Raw genomic sequence first — 19,550 nt, forward strand, 5'->3', positions numbered from 1 at the left:
GACACTCTTGCATGCTGCTAATAGACATGTAACACTGACTCATCCTCTATGGAGGGGGATTGGGGCTATCTAATGATATAGAGGCATTTGTTCTTTGACCCAAAAATCTGATATTTAGGAATTAATCTTGGTGATACATATGCACAAGTTTATTTGATGTGGGATCATATCTAACAGTAAAAGATGGGAAACAAATGACCATCAGAAAAGTATCATTGACTAAAACTTACTTTGTCCAAGCAATGAAGTAATACACAAACACAAAAAAGAATTTAAAAAAAACTGTTGGAATGATCTCTAAGATTTGCAGATAAAAAGCAAAGTTAAAAACAGTGTAAGGAACACATAGAAATAAGAATGCACACATATAGACATCACATAATACACAAAATGTAACTACATATACACACTTATTTTACCAAAAGAAACATTGAAGGATAAGCCAGAAACTAATAAAAATGTTTTCCAAAGACAGCAAGAGGTTGAACAGTATAGAAAGAATAATGATAAAAGGGAAACTTCTGAGTAAACCTCTTTCTCTTTACATAATTTTCACTTTTTTTTTTTTTTTTTTTTTTTGAGATTGAGTCTCACCCTATCTCCCAGGCTGGAGTACAGTGGCACAATATCAGCTTACTGTAACCTCCACCTCCCGGGTTCAAGTGACTCTCATGCCTCAGCCTCTCAAGTAGCTGTGATTACAGGCACCTGCCACCACGCCTGGCTAATTTTTGTATTTTTAGTAGAGATCTGGTTTCACCATGTTGGCCAGGCTGGTCTCGAACTCCTGACCCCAAGTGATCTGACTGCCTCAGCCTCCCAAAGTGGTGGGATTACAGGCATGAGCCACTGCGCCTGGCCAATTTTCACTTTTAAGCCACGTAAATGTTATAAAAATTTAAACAAAATTACATTGAAAAGGAAAAGAAGCTCTGCATTCTAAAATTGGAAATGGATTGAAACAAGTGAACTCAACTATATGCCAAATGGCAAAGACAACCACCCTTTACTTTGAATGCATTCTCCTCGCCAGATATAGGGACAATACGGACTGCCAGGATGTCTTAAACATTACTCAGTGGTTTCCCTGATGTTGTGACACTTTATTTATATCTATACATAAAATACACATTTTATGTATGTTGTAGAGAAAAGCAAATAAATATTCTTATTTTTTAGGAAGCAAGATTTTCACTGTCAGAGTATAGAGTTGCAAATATGAAATCAAAGTTGTTAAGAAAGAATATAATAATGTTAAAATTAAACTCAAAATATCAATATAAATCCATTATTTCTTCCATTCAGTCATTCCATCATTCCAGTATTCATTTCTTTCTTTATTTCCTTGCTCTAGAAGTCATTAAGACCTAGATGCAAATAACTTGGCACCCAGATCTTGGCTTCTAAATATAATTCTTCTATAAAAGAAACCAAAGCCTCTTGGAGAAATGGTTAATTCCATCCTGAGACATCATCTTTAGCTGGAAAGGTAGGAAATACTATTACAGCGTTTTGTCAAAAGGACACAGCTGCCAGCCTAAAGGGACTCCCACAACTGCCAAATTTGGGATAATTTGAGCACAGGAAAATTTAATGTTGTTCATTCCCCACTGACAAGGGAAAGCTCTTCTTTAGAGAATATCACTAAAGGAAAAAGAAAAAAAAATACTAGTAGATTTTAAAAATCAACATTCTACAACCCAAAAAGAAAAAACTGAATCAGGCTAGGATTTTCAATAGACAATCAAACTGATAGTGAATAGGGAGGAATATACATTTGCGTGATGCCCAAGTAGTCACCTAATGAATTACTTGCTAACTGCAAAGGGAATGCCACAGCCTTACAATAGAGAGATTTGAAAGTGGTGACTTTAACTAATAAAGCAAACTAAGCATCAATAAGTGTGAGACAACTTAACATTACATGGCTTCTAATGGGATGCAACATTAAGGATACAATATCACTGATAAAGTATTCTGGCCAAAAAACTTAATCTGAGGCCGGGCGCAGTGGCTCACGCTTGTAATCCCAGCACTTTGGGAGGCTGAGGCGGGCGGATCACGAGGTCAGGAGATCGAGACCAGGGTGAAGCCCCGTCTCTACTAAAAATACAAAAAATTAGCCAGGCGTGGTGGCGGGCGCCTGTAGTCCCAGCTACTCCTGAGGCTGAGGCAGGAGAATGGCGTGAACCCAGGTGGTGGAGCTTGCAGTGAGCCGAGATCGCGCCACTGCACTCCAGCCTCGGTGACAGTGAGACTCCTCTCAAAAAAAAAAACAAAAAACTTAATCTGAATATAACTTGACTTATATATGGCTTATAGATTATAATAGATTCAGAGGACAGAAAAACGACTTAACCACACAAGAAAATAATCAGACAAATCCACACTGTACAATATTCCACAGGATGATGTCTGGTTTCTTGAAAACTCAATGTGGTTGCATCAGGAAAAACAGCTAATGTATGCTGTGCTTAACACCTAGGTGTTGCAGCAAACCACCATGGCACATGTCTACCTATGTAACAAACCTGCACATCCTGCACATGTATCCAGGAACTTAACATTAAATTAAATGAAATTTTTTTCAAAAGTCAATGTGGTTGAAAAAAAAAGTTGTGGTTAAATACAAACAAAACAACAGTGTGGGCACCCCTGCACATGGGTGTGCACACACGGAAAGTCTGTTCTTTATTAAGACATACTAAAGAGGCCTAACAACCAAGTAGAATGGATGAACCATTGGATCCTCTTCTGAGAAAAATAAATTGTGACAAATTGGGATACTTGAATGGACTCTCCAAATGATATGATGGAACTGTCCATTTTCTTAGGCATAATAAGTATATTATGGTTATGTAGCAAAAATTCCTCATTTTTAAGGATGCATTATTAAGTATTTAACAGTGAAATAGCTGAGGTCTGCAACTTAGTTTCAAATGGTTCAACAAAAAATACATATTTACATATAGACAGAGATAAAGTGCATTTGTTTTATCTAGCTAACGAGAAAATGTATAATCATTATGCTCCTTCAAATTGTATGACTGAAATTTTTCATATTATGAAAACAGGAGAAAAGCTTGAAAAAACCAGTTAAGTTCTAGTAAATTGATAAATATGAAAATAGGAGTTAATGAAATAGAAAAATTTTAAGGCAAATTTATTCAATAAAGTTAAAAATGGATTATTTGAGAAGAATAATAAATAGACAAAAAGCTCGGCTACTCTGGCCAAGATAAATAGTGAGAAGGCAAAATTAACATTAGAAAAGAGAAAGAAGATGTAACAACAGACAATAAAATTTAAAAATTTAAACGAATTATTGTATAACCTTGTACCACATACATTTCAAAAGCTACATGAGGGTCGGGCCTATAATCCCAGAACTTTGGGAGGCGGAGGTGGGAGGATCACTTGAGGTCAAGAATTCGAGACCAGCCTGGCCAACACGGTGAAACCCTGTCTCTACTAAAAACCCCAAAATTAGCCGGGCATGGTGGCGGGCGCCTATAATCCCAGCTACTCAAGAGACTGAGGCAGGAGAATCGCATGAACCCAGGAGGCAGAGGTTTCAGTGAGCTGAGATCTCACCACTGCACTCCAACCTGAGCGACAGAGCCAGAGTCTGTCTCAAAATAAACAAACAAAAAGCTACATTAAATGACTGATCAGTTAGGTAAATGGAATTTGTCAAGAATACTAAAACTAGCTAAGCATTAGTTTAAAAACCTGAGTTGGCCAGGCACAGTGGCTCACGCCCATAATCCCACCACTTAGGGAGGTCGCGGCAGGTGGATTGCTTGAGCCCAGGAGTTTGAGACCAGCCTGGGCAACATGGTGAAACTCCTTCTCTACAAAAAATACAAAAATTAATTGGGCATGGTGCCATGTGCCTGCAGTCCCAGCTACTCAGGAGGCTGAAGTGGGAGGATTGCTTGAGCCCAGAGGGTGGAGGTTGCAGTGAGCCGAGATCGTACCACTGCACTCTAGCCTGGGTAACAGAGCAAGACTGTCTCAAAAAGAACAAAACAGGTTAAACTGGTATATTTTATTTTATGTATATTTTACAACAATAGAAAAAATTAGAACCTATAATAAATACTCATTACTTATTGATATTCTGACTGATTAACTGGAGCAGATTACCAGAAATTCCAGATCAAGCCCAATTTCTAAGTTAGTAATGAGGTAAGGATCTGTGTTTAATGCTTACCAAATGAGCATTCCATTTACAAATTCATTTTTACTTGTTCTAGAATCTAGGTTTCGGAATTATTCAACAGTTTCCTACTTATACCTTTCTCACATGTAAGTCACCAAACAAAGGTTTACTGGGCAGAACAAATATAAGAACAAATATAGACTTTTTACTATCATGGAGCTTCTGAATAAGACAAAAAATTAGTGGATCCTGCATCTGAGATATTTATTCACGAGACCCTAACGTATCCTATGAAATGCCATTATTTAAAAGTTAACAGTTAACACCTTTAGAATTACAATCAGGATAGTTATTACAGTAGAACTTCTACCCAAATTAGGCTATGAATGACCTGGAACCCTGTAGTCACTAGGATCTAAGCCAGAATCTATATTTAGACAGTCATTCTGAGGACTGTAATATTACTAGTTCTGGGCAGCTGAATAAGCCTGTATATTAATTAAGTGGAGAAGTAGATATGCTATTAAAAAAAAAAGTTGCTGAGTTTCTGAGAGCTTTTGGAGTGTAAATGTTCTCTCTCTCTTAACTAGAAGGAATGTATTTGATATCAGAGGTGATTAATAGGAGAGTTAAAAGCAAAGTCCCTGGATTGCAGGATCACGTTTCACATATCAAAAATTAAAGAGCTTTATGGAATAAGAAGGAGAATAAAATATGAAGCTTTACAAAAGTTCCTGTGGCTAGCAACAAAGAATCTACTAAAATAGACTAGTTTATTTCCAGTAAATGAAGCTGAGGTTATATTTTTCTGATACTGGCATAGTCTGTTCATAATTTTCCATCTATTGGCAATAATTTGAACTTTATTACTATTTTAAAAATTATTCACTATGTCATACTCTTTCTCTTTCTGCTAATCAACATTTCTGATTACAGATTTTTTTAAATACCCCTTTTAATTAAAATATAACTTATTTCCAGATTTTTAAATAAGGCTATTTGATTTACTGCAAATTATAGTTTTGTAAAAAGGGCATAGCTACCTTCTTCAAACTGGGATGAAAAACAAGGCTAACATGCCCAAGAACAAGATACAACTTCTCCAAAATAAGCTGGCTGAATTTTCAGACTGAAATATGCTTCTATATCCCAGTAATTTCAGACAGTAGTAAACACAAAGGGGGACATGATGATATTAACAGTAAAACTCCACTAACTTACCGAAAGCAATTTGGCCCAAATACAGTGGCGAGATTGTGAACATTCATGCGATTCTGCACATGATGCTTGGCTACTTTTGTCAAGAACTGGCAAAGGTACTTGAGGAGGCAGTAGTGGGTGTCTGGCAGCTCTTTTATTAAGTCTCTTAAGCTACTCTCCTGAACATCATTTCTGCCATCTGGAAAAAAAAAGAATAAAAATGTTCTCAGGTATATTTCACAGTAACAACAACAAAAGCACATAGGTGTAATACACTCTAACATTTTATTCAGAAAAAACCTCTTGAGAGACTGAGATAGGACTTGTGTATTTGACTTTATGTTAAAGAATTACTAACTTATTGTAGTCCCAGCTACTCAGGAGGCTGAGGCAGGAGAATGGCATGAAGCCGGGAGGTGGAGCTTGCAGTGAGCCGAGATTGCACCACTGCACTCCAGCCTGGGCGACAGGGAGAGACTCCATCTCAAAATAAAAAATAATAACAATAGAAAAAAGAATTACTAACTTATGCAAGAAATATAAAAAAACCACAAGGTTTATTCAGTGCACAAAATGGGTTTGTGTTTCAATTTAATGTTTTCGTCCCCAAATTAAGACAATGGTTAGGTTTTTGATCCACAGTGGAATCTTCCATTTGATTTTTGTCTTCAAGTTTGTCAAAACCAGGATTCTTCTGAATAAAATTTGATATGAGAGACCTTCAAGGGACATCATGGGGGATGCTAAACTTAGTGATCAAGATACTGTACACAGAGAAAACTGAAGGAAACTTTTAATTCCTAAACAGCTTTTTAATCTTGACAAAGATTATCTCCTTGACCAATCTCTAGTCAGACTTCTCTGAGCTTTTTTTCACCTAAGCCCTGTTCTGGGCATGTCCTCAAGAGTCCACTTTTAGTAAGAATACTGCTAAGTCAGTTCAGCCAAGATCTCCACCCTTCATATCTGATAACCCTCCATATCTGACCAAATTACTCATTTCCTACCATCCTCCAAATGATGTCTGATCACCTTAGCCTGCCTTCAGCAAGAAACTTGTTAGGTCTGTTTAGCCATAATCTCTCCTGACCCTTGAGGTTTCCTGTTAGTAATTTTCCACCCACTGACTGCTGCCTATCCCAACTCTGGTATATGGTCATGTAATTCCCACTTTCCCTTGTATTCCAAGTTGAGCCCAATCTCTCTGCCCCGCTGCAAAACCCCAAATGCAGTAGTCCCTCTAGCTATCATAATAGTCCTGAATAAAGATTGCCTTACCATTCTTTAACAAGTGTCAGAATGAATAACTTTTTTTTTTCTTCTTCTTTTTTTTTTTTTTTTAAGGAGTCTTGCTCTTGTCACCCAGGCTGGAGTGCCGTGACACAATCTCAGCTCACTGCAACCTCTGCCTCCTGGGTTCAAGCGATTCTCGTGTCTCAGCCTCTTGAGTAGCTGGGATTGATTACAGGTGTGCACCACCATGCCCAGCTAATTTTTGTATTTTTAGTAGAGACGGCATTTCACCATGTTGGCCAGGCTGGGGCCTCCCAAAGTGTTGGAATTACAGGCGTGACCCACCGCACCCGGCCAGAATAACTTTTTCTTTAACAATATCTAACATGTCATATAGTTCAGAATTTGATATATATTTCTCATACAAAAGACTAATAACCCAGCATACACCCCAAAATGTCTAACGATATATCAAAATTCATAGGCATACATATGAAAAGTTTCTCTCAAGTCTCAAAGATTTGTTTTGCCAATACTTAAATATAGTAAAATTGCTAAGTTTTGTGACTTTGTGTAATGCTTTCTCTCGGAAAAAAAAAATATATTTTATAACAAATACAGTAGTTTAGAGGAATGACTACAATCCATTACTTTGACATCTAAGAGAATAAAAATGTAATTCAGTTATAATTAATAAGCAGTTGTATTGCCTACATAAGTCAGCTTTAGCTAGTTAAGTGAAGAAGAAACAGAAAAATGAGGGAAATGAGATACAAAATCAGAGAATTAATCAGTGTTACAAAGCACCTGGATAACATAATGCTACAGACAGGAAGCGAAAACATACAGCAAATCAGACACAGTGACATTGAGAGGCTTCAGAGCACAAGATCAGAATGAAGGCTCAAGTCACTTCTGGGGTGAGGAACCTGGTTCTGCTACCTACTACTTATGTGACCTACGTTGTATTGTTTATAATGGCTATTTTCCACTGCACTATGACCTTAAATAGCAGGGATATACAAGATATTGAAATAATTAAGTAGGAGTGATTAAGAACTAATTGGAGATACCCATTTCTCATGCCCTTATATTATGAAAATAAACAAATAATGAACCAAGAGAAAATGTTCTGCCTTCTTTTTTATGGTGACTAATTCAAAGTGAGTCTATGGGATGTTTTCATGGGTGTTTGCTCTCTGTTTAAAATTGTGGTCTCATTGTCAGCATTTAAAGATAACAAGCAACAGCATTACAACAGCCTTGATAATTAGCCTCTGGCCTTCTGGCTCTGAAATGAAACCTCAAACCATAAAGCAGGCAATGTGTAAAGATATCAGGTCTAATAAAATGAAGATTCAAAATAGTTATGAATTTATGACAATAACATCTTTGAAAAAGCAGCAGCATTTTCATCATTTTCCAATTTCTGAAATATGATAAACAATTTTTCCAGGAAATAAAACAGCCAAACAATGGGAAGGGAGACAGATGTATTTAGAGAGTTTCATGTTTAGCAAAATGACATAAAATCGTTTATGGCGGCTGGGCGCGGTGGCTCACGCCTGTAATCCCAGCACTTTGGGAGGCTGAGGTGGGCAGATCACGAGGTCAGGAGTTCAAGACCAGCCTGACCAACATGATGAAACCCTGTCTCTACTAAAAATAACAAAAAGTAGCCAGGCATGGTGGCATGCACCTGTAATCCCAGCTACTCAGGAGGCTGAGGCAGGAGAATCGCTTGAACCTGGGAAGCGGAGGTTGCAGTGAGCCAAGATCGTGCTACTGCACTCCAGCCTGGGCGACAGAGCAAGACCCTGCCTCAAAAAAAAAAAAAAAAAAAAATCATTTATGGCCTGAATGGAAGAATCACAAAATATATTCTGAAAAGTCAAAAGTAACAGAGAAATATCTTTTATCTACCTTCTTCCATTTCCACAGCATTTTTGTTTCCTGTGATGGAAGATAGATTCACGGATTCCTGGATTCACCCACTGGACAAGGATGCGAGCGTCCTCTACATCAGTGGCTTTGACAGCAGCACACCCACATTTATAATTTACCTCTTGAATCCCTGTTCAAATATACTGACAGTACAGTAAAGACCTTAATTTATTAGCATGACATTTTGCCTCATGTCTTTTCATACAGGTTAATTATGTATCTGCATTTTGTAAAGTGTTTCTGGAAATATCTGGTAAATATTACCATTACTGCCAGCCTGCTGCAACCCTACAAATAAGATTTCCTACATATGAGAATAATAACTGCTCAACACCTTCAGAGGAGGCTTGTAGAAGAATGCCTAGGGTAGCAGCATGGGGGCAGTGGTGGTACAAATGTGCCTATTAGGAAGATGCCTTCTGACGCTTGCGAGAAAGGAGGCTCATAATAATTGGCAGGGTGTGGTGGCTCATGCCTGTAATTCCAGCACTTTAGGAGGCCAAGGTGGGCGGATTGCTTCAGCCCAGGAGTTTGAGACCAGCCCGGGCAACATAGCGAAACCCCGTCTCTACAAAAAATACAAAAATTAGCTGGGCATGGTGGCACATGCCTGTAGTCCAAGCTACTTGGGAGGCTGAAATGGGAGGATCGCTTGAGCTTCAGGAAGTCAAAGCAGAAGTGAACCATGATCATACCACTGCACTCCAGCCTGGGTGACAGAGTGAGACCCTGTCAAAAAAAAAAAAAAAAAAATTTCCTAATAATTACTTTGCTATGGCTTTATTGTCTGATTTATTCACATCTAAATACAATAAACACTGCCTTATACATTCACGTTCTTGTATTTATATTGATAATTATGATGGCTCACTTAAGGTGTCACATTATAAAAGTTTGCAATGCTTCTATTTTTGTTTATATGCATCCAAAATGTATATTTGTTACACAAATATACAAACAGTATATTTGTTTATCATACACTTTCTATGTGTCTAACATTCTTCAACACCACGGGGAAGGCATTAAACAATGCTGTGATGGTTAATATTGAGTGTCAACTTGACTGGATTGAAGGATGCAAAGTATTGTTCCTGGGTGTGTCTGTGAGGGTGTTGCCAAAGGAGATTAACATTTGAGTCGGTGGACTGGGAGAGGCAGACTCACCCTCAGTCTGGGTGGGCACCATCTAATCAGCTGCCAGCAGAGGAACACAGAAGGACTAGACTGGCTGAGTCTTCTGCCCTCCATCTCTCTCCCTTTCTGGATGCTTCCTGCCCTTGAACATCAGACTTCAAGTTCTTCAGCTTTTGGACCCTTGGTCTTACACCAGACCCACTCTTGGACCCTCGGATTTTCCAGGAGCTCTTGGGCCTTCAGCCACAGACTGAAGGCTGTGCTGTGGGCTTCCCTACTTTTGAGATTTTGGGACTCGGACTGGCTTCCTGGCTCCTCAGCTTGCAGATGGGCTATTGTGGGACTTCACCTTGTGATCATGTGAGCCAATACTCCTTAATAAGCTATATACCCATCTATTCCATTAGTTCTGTCCCTTTACAGAACCCTGACTAATACAAAAGCAAACTCCATGCTTTTATGAAACATATTCTAATCGAGGGGAAGACAGACAATTAAAAAATGTTTAAAATATATATGAAGTGGTAACATACATGCTATGAAGAAACAGAAAGCAGGATAAAGTGGAGTAAAGCAGAGTGATGTCGGGGTACAAGATGTTATTTCACTCAATATGGTCAGGGAGGCCCCTCTGATACCATGACTTTTGAGCAGAGCTGAAATAAATAAGGAAGTGTGTAGTAGGCAAGGAAACAGCACACCCAAAGGGCCTGAGGTGGATGTCCTGGGGCTGGGGCCAAGTGGTGGTGGGTGGGGTGAGTAGCAGGAGATGAAATGGGGAGACAATGCAGAGAGGGAAAGGACAGATCATTACTGTCTGATTAAATTTGACTAAAAGCTATGGTCTTTTCTTGTTTTGTTTTGTTTACTGTGTGAGGGTTTTGAGCTGTGGGGAGACATGATCTGTCTTGAGGACCACTCTGGCTGCTCTGCTGAGTCTAGACTGTAGGGGCACAGTTGAAAGCAGCAAGATTACTTAAGAGGTTACTGTAACCATCAAGAAGGAAACGGCCTGGGGCCTGGATCAGGCTGATGCTGATGGGATGGTTAGACGTGGGGGCGGATTCAGAATGCAGTTTAAATTTGTCTTGTGTTGGAAGTTGTTTCATTCATTTAATCATTCCGAAAACATTTACTGAGTGACTACTCTGTTCCAGGCACCATTCTAAGCATTTGAGATAAATCTGTAAACAAAATAAACAGAAAATCCCTACCCTCATGGAGCCTACCATCTAGCAGGTGAGACATTAGGCAATAAATATAGTGACAGGGCTAGGGGAATTGGGAGTACTTGGACCAGGGTGAAGGCTAGTGATAGAGATTATAAATAAGATTGACAGGAAGGTCTCCTTGAAATGTAGTTGATGTCTCCAGCTAAAGTAAAAAAAAAATCTATAAACTGGCAAATATAAGCTCTTTTAGAGTTGGTGGTTGAGTTTCAACCATCTTTTAAACACCCTCCGTGCCTTGCATAGTAAAAGCGCTCAAGACATTGTTTTAAAGAATGATACGCATTTTTAAGACACACAGTAAGACAAACTGGCATAGGAATACAGTACATCTATATTTCAAATATATTTTAAAGAAATGTGGAATAATTTAGTCCATTTATAGAATTTGCTGAGTTGGATGGAATATTACTGTTAGGTAGGAATCAGATTACAGATAGTATCTAAATAGAAGAAAAAGCTCCTTTAGTGGTCACAGGGAAAGGACACTCAGCAACAAAATTCCATAAAAGGGCCTCAGAAACAGAAGTGAAATGCACCTCTGCAGATGTATTAACATATGTTAACTGCTTTAAACTTGTTAAATTGGAATAAAAACTAGGATCATATGTTATAAGTCGTAAGTCCAAAAATTCTAAGAAAACTTTGCAGATGGAAATAATGGTTCACAATTAAAATAGTCATCATTTTCTTTGACATCAATCTTAGGACAAACACTATCTCTCTCCATTAGTGAAAAGTGCTACTTCAAATTATTCAAGTTTTCTTGAAAGTTCTCATTTGTTGTTGGCTGCATTTGACCCATTTCTCAAGCTAAAATTCAAACATTCAACTAGCACAGTATACATAGCATACAGACAAATCTACTCAGCACTTGAAAACTGTACCATAAATACTTTTGTTCCAGGTTAAGCAGCAAACATTGAACCATGTGACAAATATTTGCTCTCACTAAAAAAAAAAAAAATTATAATTATAATCAGCAATGCTATACCTGTATCACAAGATATATCACAGGATGGCACCTAACTCTAATCTTGACATGTATCCTAGTGTTTGTCACATGACTGGACTTTTCAATGACCATGAAGTTATACTGTATTCATAATCTTAGCCTCAAGGAAAGAATAATATAAAGTAACTGACAAAATGCTAATCTCTATCATGATATATCTCAGAGCCATGAGAAGGTCAACCATTAAGACAACCAAAATACTTAGCCTCATGGTGCCAGATTTGTCAAAGTAGCTTCCCCCATCCCCCTGCCTCATTAAACCTCACAAAATGTTTTATGAAAACTTGCTAATCTATTAGATATTAATAGTATAATGAGCTGTTGCCGACTTTGCAGATTAAGAGAGGTCATAAACTCGACAACACGGGCAGCCTCTAGAAACTGAGAAACCAGCAAAGAAACAGAGACTTCAGCCTTACAACTGCATGGAACTGAATTTTGCCAACAATGTGAATGAGTCTGGGAGTAGATTCCCCCCAGAACACCCAGAACAGTCATACAGGAGCCTAGACTGTCACCTTGATCTTGGCCCTGTGAGATTTAGAGTAGAGGAACCAGTTGAGCCCACACACTTCTCACCCACAGTACAGTGAGATAATAAATTTGCAATGCATTAAGTCACTAAGTTCGTGGTAATCTGTTATGGTAGCAATAGGAGTAGTTCCCCATTTGGAGATGACTAGACTGAAATATAGAGATTGATTAGCCTGTCCACATTCACCCAGGTACCAAATAGCTGAACTACAATTTAAATCCAAGTGCCCAGGACCTCATAACATACAATTTGATCAGCATACTCTTACAAAGTTAGCTATTATTATCATTATTACAGAGTAGCTAACACCATGTCTCATGTATGTAAATATTTAAGAAATGTTCCCTGAATCAATCAATCAATAAGCAAATCCGTTGTGTAGTGGAGAGGTGGGAATCTTAATTAATTTGTGAGAAACTATAGCTTCGTAAGTTCTCAGGGCTTGTGGAGAAATAAAATTTTAATAGAAGCCTATAAGGCTGCATGGGCACAAAATATAAACTACATAAGAATAAACAAAACATGAATTATATTTCTTTCTAAATATGTATTTACAGAAGAATGAGAAAAATAATCATGAAATGCCAGCTGTACAGAATCAAACTGGGTTTTCCTCCACATTTCATTCCCCAAGACTGGAATCACTTCTCTGGAGTGATGAGAAGCTTATATAGGCAACAGAATTTCATTTTCCTATGCAAAAAGAGGGGTTATATTTCTTACAAATCTCTTACAACCTCATGACCATGATATGGTTCTCAAAGGCCTCACACAAATTTCTCAAAGGGCAGACTGATAAAGTGACTAATAAAAATTAATAAATTACCATCTATTCTTAGAGGTTATTAGTGAAACTACAAATCTTATCATTCTGATTAGATTCTGCAAAATGCAGAGGTATGTTTATTGCCAAATTAGTCAATATTTATACTGATCCTCCTGTTCCCAGAGAGAACCTGTATGTTCAAGTAAGAGCAAAGGCCTGCAGGAAGAACAAAGAATTAGGTGATATTTTACACTTTAGTCCTATAGCCAAAACAAACTCCTGATAATGCCTAAATAGTATCTCAGCATATTTATTTTGTTAGTATTTATTGGGTACTGAATGCTTGTCAGTGGGGACAGGTGGTGTACATAAAAATATAAAATAGTCTAAATTATAAAGCTGGAACCTCATATCTACACTAAAGGTTAGACACAAGCATTTAGCAGCTGAAGAACTTATTTGTATGAGAATTTATGTACCGAGGAGACTGGAAAAAACAAATAGCATATAGGACAGAGAGCCTCACACAATGTAAAATGCTAATCTGAAACAATATTGGCAGTATCTCAGCTAATAAAACTAGACTTTCTCCATAAATCTAGCACTACATTAAATGGGCCTAGTACAGTAAATATATAGTTTCAGATGAAATCATACTACCACCAGTTGGTTTTTTTCTAGGCACTACTGGTTAAATGCTCAGCTATAAGTGGCCTGTAAGTGGATTTGGTGTCATATGAGTTAAACCAAGCCCAGAGTTACTTAAGACTATTTGTATGTCCTCTTACCCCTCCTTTCTCCCTTAAGGGCCTCAAATTGTTTATGGACTCATTGTAAAAGGTTGATTATTTCCATGGGTTCAGTAAAGCAGGTGTTCAAAACACGGCTTGACACAGTTAGGGCAGAGCTCTAAGTGGCTAGTAAGCTAATCATCTGGCAATCCCTTCAACTGATATTCTTTAACCAAATTTTTAATATTTTTATGTAGATTGATTTTCTATTAATACAGGTTGTATACTTTTTAAATAACTCACTTGTTGACTACGTCTTTTCTTCTTCCAACATAAAAGCATTACTAAAAAAACAAAGAACTTACTGGGGATTTCACCCAGCTCACAATTAATTCCATAATATCCCCAATAGGCCTCTTCTTGGCCTTGGAGCTGCTGGGTATCCTGCTTTTCCTCTTCAAGCCTATAATCTTTCTAAAACTATGTTAGAAAATAGTTACTCAAAATAAAGTTACAGGTACATACTCGAGAGAAATGAAAGCATATATCCACACAAAAACTTGTACATAAATGTTCATAACAGCAAAAAAATGGAAATAACCATTTCCATTACAGGTAGATACTCAAGAGAAATGAAAGATATATCCACACAAAAACTTGTACATAAATGTTCATAACAGCAAAAAAATGGAAATAACCCAAATTTCCATCAACATATGAATGGATAAGTAAAATATGGTATATTCATACAATAGAATATTAACCAGCCATAGGAATGCAGTACTGATATATGTGACACCACAGATGAAGCTTGAAACATTATGCTAGATCAAAGAAGCCAGTCACAAAGTACCACATACTGTGTGATTCCATTTATGAAATGTCCATAGAAGCAAATGTTTATAGAAAGAAAGTAAACTGGTCTTTGCCTAAGGATGTGGGTGGTGGGAGGAGGGAGGAATGGGGAGTGACTGCTAATGGGCATAGGGTTTCTTTCTGGGGTCATAAAAATGTTCGAAAGTTAGATAATGGTGATGGTTGCACTGTGTGAATAGATAAAAAACCACTGAATTTTACACTTTAAGAAGGTCAATTTATGGTAGGTAATTGATATACCAATAAAGCTGTTATAAAGAAATTCTGTTGACTTCAAAATCAAGCATGGGAAAAAATCAAGCATGGAAAAAGAAAGTTAGAGGAGACCTTTCAGATAAAGATGACAGATCATTTCAGTTAAAGATGAGTGTACCTACTTTTCCTCCTAATATCCCACTAAAATGACAATTTTTTTAAAAGAATAAGTCCTCAAGGATAAAGAGAATAGCCTAAAACATGACAGTAGATGGAAGATTTTAACAAATGTCCATATGCACGCACACATGTGCACACAATCATGTTTCAAGATGAGTTGTTCTTATATAGAACAATTTGCTCAGTCATGGCTTCCCTTTCCAAGCTTACACAACCTCACCCACTAGTTAATACTATCTCACAGAGTCAAATGCCATATAAGGAAAATAAAGATGCATATGTGTACCCAGCAAAGAAAAGATCATCTAGTTATCAGGACCTACAATCTCAGAGGTCATGGGTGGTTATAGATACAAATAAGGTTCTTCCTGTCACATGGATCTGGATGAGACCAGTCCAATTGGAACACTGCCAAAATGTATGAAGTCATCTGTGGAAACCTGGGTTTCCTGCCACCACATTTCCAATTTATTCCAGTGGAGGCTTTGTGCTGCTGATTGATTGGTACCTTGGGCAAATACGTAGACATCAAACCTTTAATTTTGCTCTGGGTTTAAGTCTTTACTGAGAAAAAAAGAATAGTGTATACGTTTGGCATTGCTCATAGAAAACCCAAAAGATACACACTGAAAATGGAAAGGTTAAATTTTGTAGTTTAATATAATTATTCTGTTTCTCACAGAAACAGATATTTGTATAAGTTGAGTAATTTCAAAAGAAAAGAAGCTTCCCAGTAAAAAGAAATTACCCTAGGGAAGGAAATATGTCATATGCTTGTTATGGAGTTCATACTATCCAAGAAATGACAATTCATAACTAGTATCTGGCCAACATTATTCACGTGGTATTGTAAAATTTGCAAGTCGAAACCACTCAGCTAATCTCAACACAATACAGATGGCATCAAGATAGTGTAGATAAAAGACAGGCTTGACTCCAAGGTATCTAGTGAGTTCCTCATATAATGAAGAAAGAGAAAGCCCTAAGGCTTAGGTACAAATTAGCTTATTAAATTAGATTTATTTACAATTAGCCACTGTGCTGATTAAAATGGCCCTATTATTAGGGTGGTTTTCTTAAGAAAAACAGTTACTGTCTAAATTATCAAATGCGCATAAGCATTTGATAAAATTCACAGGCCCTTAACTCTCACATGTTGTTTGCACAGCTGCTATTATAAAATTCTGTCTCATTTAAAATCAAATATGGGTTGTGGGGGTAAAAAAAAAAAAAAAAAGGCAAGGGAGAATTTCCATTTAAAGAGACAGATTGATTATATGTGTTTATCTAGTCTTCCCAAGGCTCCACTGAAATGACAGTAAAATAATACTTAAAAAGTATAAGCACCCAATGGCAAAAAAAAAAAAAAGAAAAGAAAAGAAAAGAAAAGAACAGCAGAGAAAACAGAAGAGTATGAGATTTTAAAGACATTTGGAAGTGGATGCAAGTGACTGGAAACAGATTGTTTACAAGCCTGTCAGGCTCAGCAAGTCCTCCAACACCGCCTGCATCCAGGCAGGCATGTGCTCAGACAGGAGTGCTGAGGCTTAGTCTCCGGGTAATATCAAAGGATTCTTGAATACCTGAGATAGTTAAGGACTAGCATGAGAAACACATTTGAAAATGTGAGATTAGTGAAAAGTCTGCTAAGAAATAAGGAGTCATTATTTCCTTACTGATGGGAAGTAAGCATACTACTTCCCACCTCCCCCAAGCCCTGCTCTTGATGAACTCAGTAGCTGAAGAGAAAAAGATGTTCACATACTGATATTTGGGCATCCCCAAATGACACAGCTAAATTTCTCATTTTTCTATCTAATCCTTCCAAAGTGAAGTGTGCCAAGAGACAAGCCCCTGATCCCATTTACAAAATGTTATCCTCAAATCAAAACAGCTAAGAATCACTTTATGTTTGAGTAAAGACAAAAAGAAAACCCATAAACAGATAATACAGAGAAAAGAAGAAAATTTAAACAAGTACAGCGTAACAACAAACCATTGTTAGTATCCTCAGAAAAGTAAGACGAGAATGTTCTAAAAGAGTATGGTGTTTTGCAAGAGGAATCAAAGGCAAGGTTATTTTGGATATTAAAAATAGAAAAGCTAAAATAAAAAAATAGGTTTGGCAGGAAAATAAATGAGGAAATTTCACAGAAAACAGAATTAAAAGACAGTGATAAGTCATTTAAAGAAACTATAATATAGGAAGGATAATACAAGAAAATTTCCAAGACCAAAAGAAAATACTTTCCAATCTGATGGAACTCATGGAATGTTTAACATAATGGGTAGAAAAAAGACTCCAGGAAATAGTAGGTCCAGGAAAAAACACTGGTGAGGGAAAACTCAAGATAACATCTACAACCAATACAGGTGGGAGCAGAAAATAAAAAGGGCCCCAAAGAGGAATCACCACAGAAATAAAGAATGGATAAATTACTTACTTTTTTTAAGTTAACAGTGGAGTTGTTGGAACAATTTGGAAAAAAAAACTGCATCAAGTTTATAGAAAATTATGTAAGCGGGCTACGCATGGTGGCTCACACCTGTAATCCCAGCACTTTGAGAGGCTGAGGTGGGCAGATCACTTGAGTTCAGGAGTTCAAGACCAGCCTGGCCAACATGGGGAAACCCTGTCTCTACTAAAAATATAAAAATTAGCTAGGTATGTTGGTGCACACCTGTAATCCCAGATACCTAGGAGACTGAGGCAGCAGAATCATGGTTATAGGTGTGCGGGAGGTGGAGGCTGCAGTGAGCAGAGGTTGCAGGGAGCTGAGACCCCACACCACTGCACTCCAGCCTGAGTGACACAATGAATGGGGAAAAAAGAAAAATATATATATATACATGTAAGTAAAAAAAAAAGACAAATATTGTCAGAAAATATCTCACACACCATATACCCTGTTAAATAATTATTCAGTCACACATTAATTATAAATTTAACTAAATTTGTGATATATCAATATTCGAAGAAATTGTTGGGAGTAAGTGGCAAAGCAACAGAGTGAATTCCATCTATTTTATAAGCAGAAGTGATGAGATATCTGAAAGTGGATAATCAAGATTTAACACTATATTATCAAATGGAAGCAAATACCAAAACGACAGCTAAACCAGTTAAAAGTTATTCATTCTGAGAAAGAACTGAGGGCTGCCAAAGGGTATGGTAGGGATCTGCTGGTTTTCTTTTCTTTTTTTGTAGAGACAGGGTCTCACTATGTTGTTCAGGCTGGTCTCAAACTACAGGCCTCAAGCAATCCTCCTACCTTGGCATCGCAAAGTGCTGGAATTATATAGTCATAAGCTACCACACCTGGCCAGGGTCTGCTGGTTTTTTCTTTTCTTTTTTGTAAGATTGAGTCTCACTTTGTTGCCCAGGCTGGAGTGCAGTGGTGCAATCTCAGCTCATTGCAATCTCCACCTCCCAATTCAAACAACTCCCGTGCTTCAGCCTTCCAAGTAGCAGGGATTACAGGCATGTACCACCAGGCCTGGCTAATTTTTGTATTTTTAGTAGAGATGGGGTCTTGCCATGTCAGCCAGGCTGGTCTCAAACTCCTGGCATCAAGTGATCCACCCACCTCAGCCTCCCAGAGTGCTGGGATTGCAGGCGTGAGCCACCGAATCCAGCCCATCTTGTGTTATCAACTTAGCCAACGATGAGAAAGTTCAAGCACAGTTTCAATTAATTTCGGCAAGGATTTTGAAATCTTCCTCTTAACTCCAAGTTGAATTCATTTCTTTTTTCCCTTTTCCTTCTCCTTTCTAATCATTAGGCAGGTAAGTACACTTATTCTTCCGTAACTCTTTTGTAAATATTCGAAGAGAAAGGGAAGTTAGAATAGAGAAAGTGTAAAGAGACGAATTTTAAGCTTAAAGTAGAAAAAATGAGGAGAATCACACTAAAATGACTTTTCTTTTTATAACCAAGAAAGCAATGGACAGGAGTGAAGGCTGAGGATGAGATGGGACATAAGCATTGGGAAGGGAGATTCCATTAAAAATATGGATGCCCATGTTCCATCCCCCTAATGATTTTATTGGCCTGCAATGTGACTTGATCTCTGAAAGTTTTCTAAGCTTTCTAGAAAATTTTTTTTAACTTTTATTTTAGGTTTGGGGGTGCACGTGAAGGTTTGTTACATAGGTAAACTCATGTCATGTCTTTTTTTTTGGTACAGATTATTTAATCACCCAGATATTAAGCCCAGTACCCAACTGTTATCTTTCCTGTTCCTCTCCCTCCACTCACCCTCCATCCTCAAGTAGACCTAGTGTCTGTTGTTTACTTCTTTGTGTTCATAAGTTCTTATCATTTAGCTCCCACTTATAAGTGAGAAC

At 37.6% G+C, this 19,550-nt stretch overlaps 1 protein-coding gene across 19 annotated transcripts in view; it reads right to left on the reverse strand.

The window, feature by feature from the left end:
- Positions 1-19,550, reverse strand: part of FAM13A (family with sequence similarity 13 member A) — a 389,756-nt gene that overhangs the window by 251,256 nt on the left and 118,950 nt on the right. For all 19 annotated transcript variants that reach the window (XM_063663893.1, XM_063663888.1, XM_054485353.2 and 16 more), the window contains one exon: positions 5,387-5,564. In XM_063663893.1, the coding sequence (XP_063519963.1) occupies positions 5,387-5,564 (178 nt within the window). The remainder of the gene's footprint in view (positions 1-5,386; positions 5,565-19,550) is intronic.

Source organism: Pongo pygmaeus, chromosome 3, assembly GCF_028885625.2.
Source record: "Pongo pygmaeus isolate AG05252 chromosome 3, NHGRI_mPonPyg2-v2.0_pri, whole genome shotgun sequence".
NCBI classification, from domain to species: domain Eukaryota; kingdom Metazoa; phylum Chordata; class Mammalia; order Primates; family Hominidae; genus Pongo; species Pongo pygmaeus.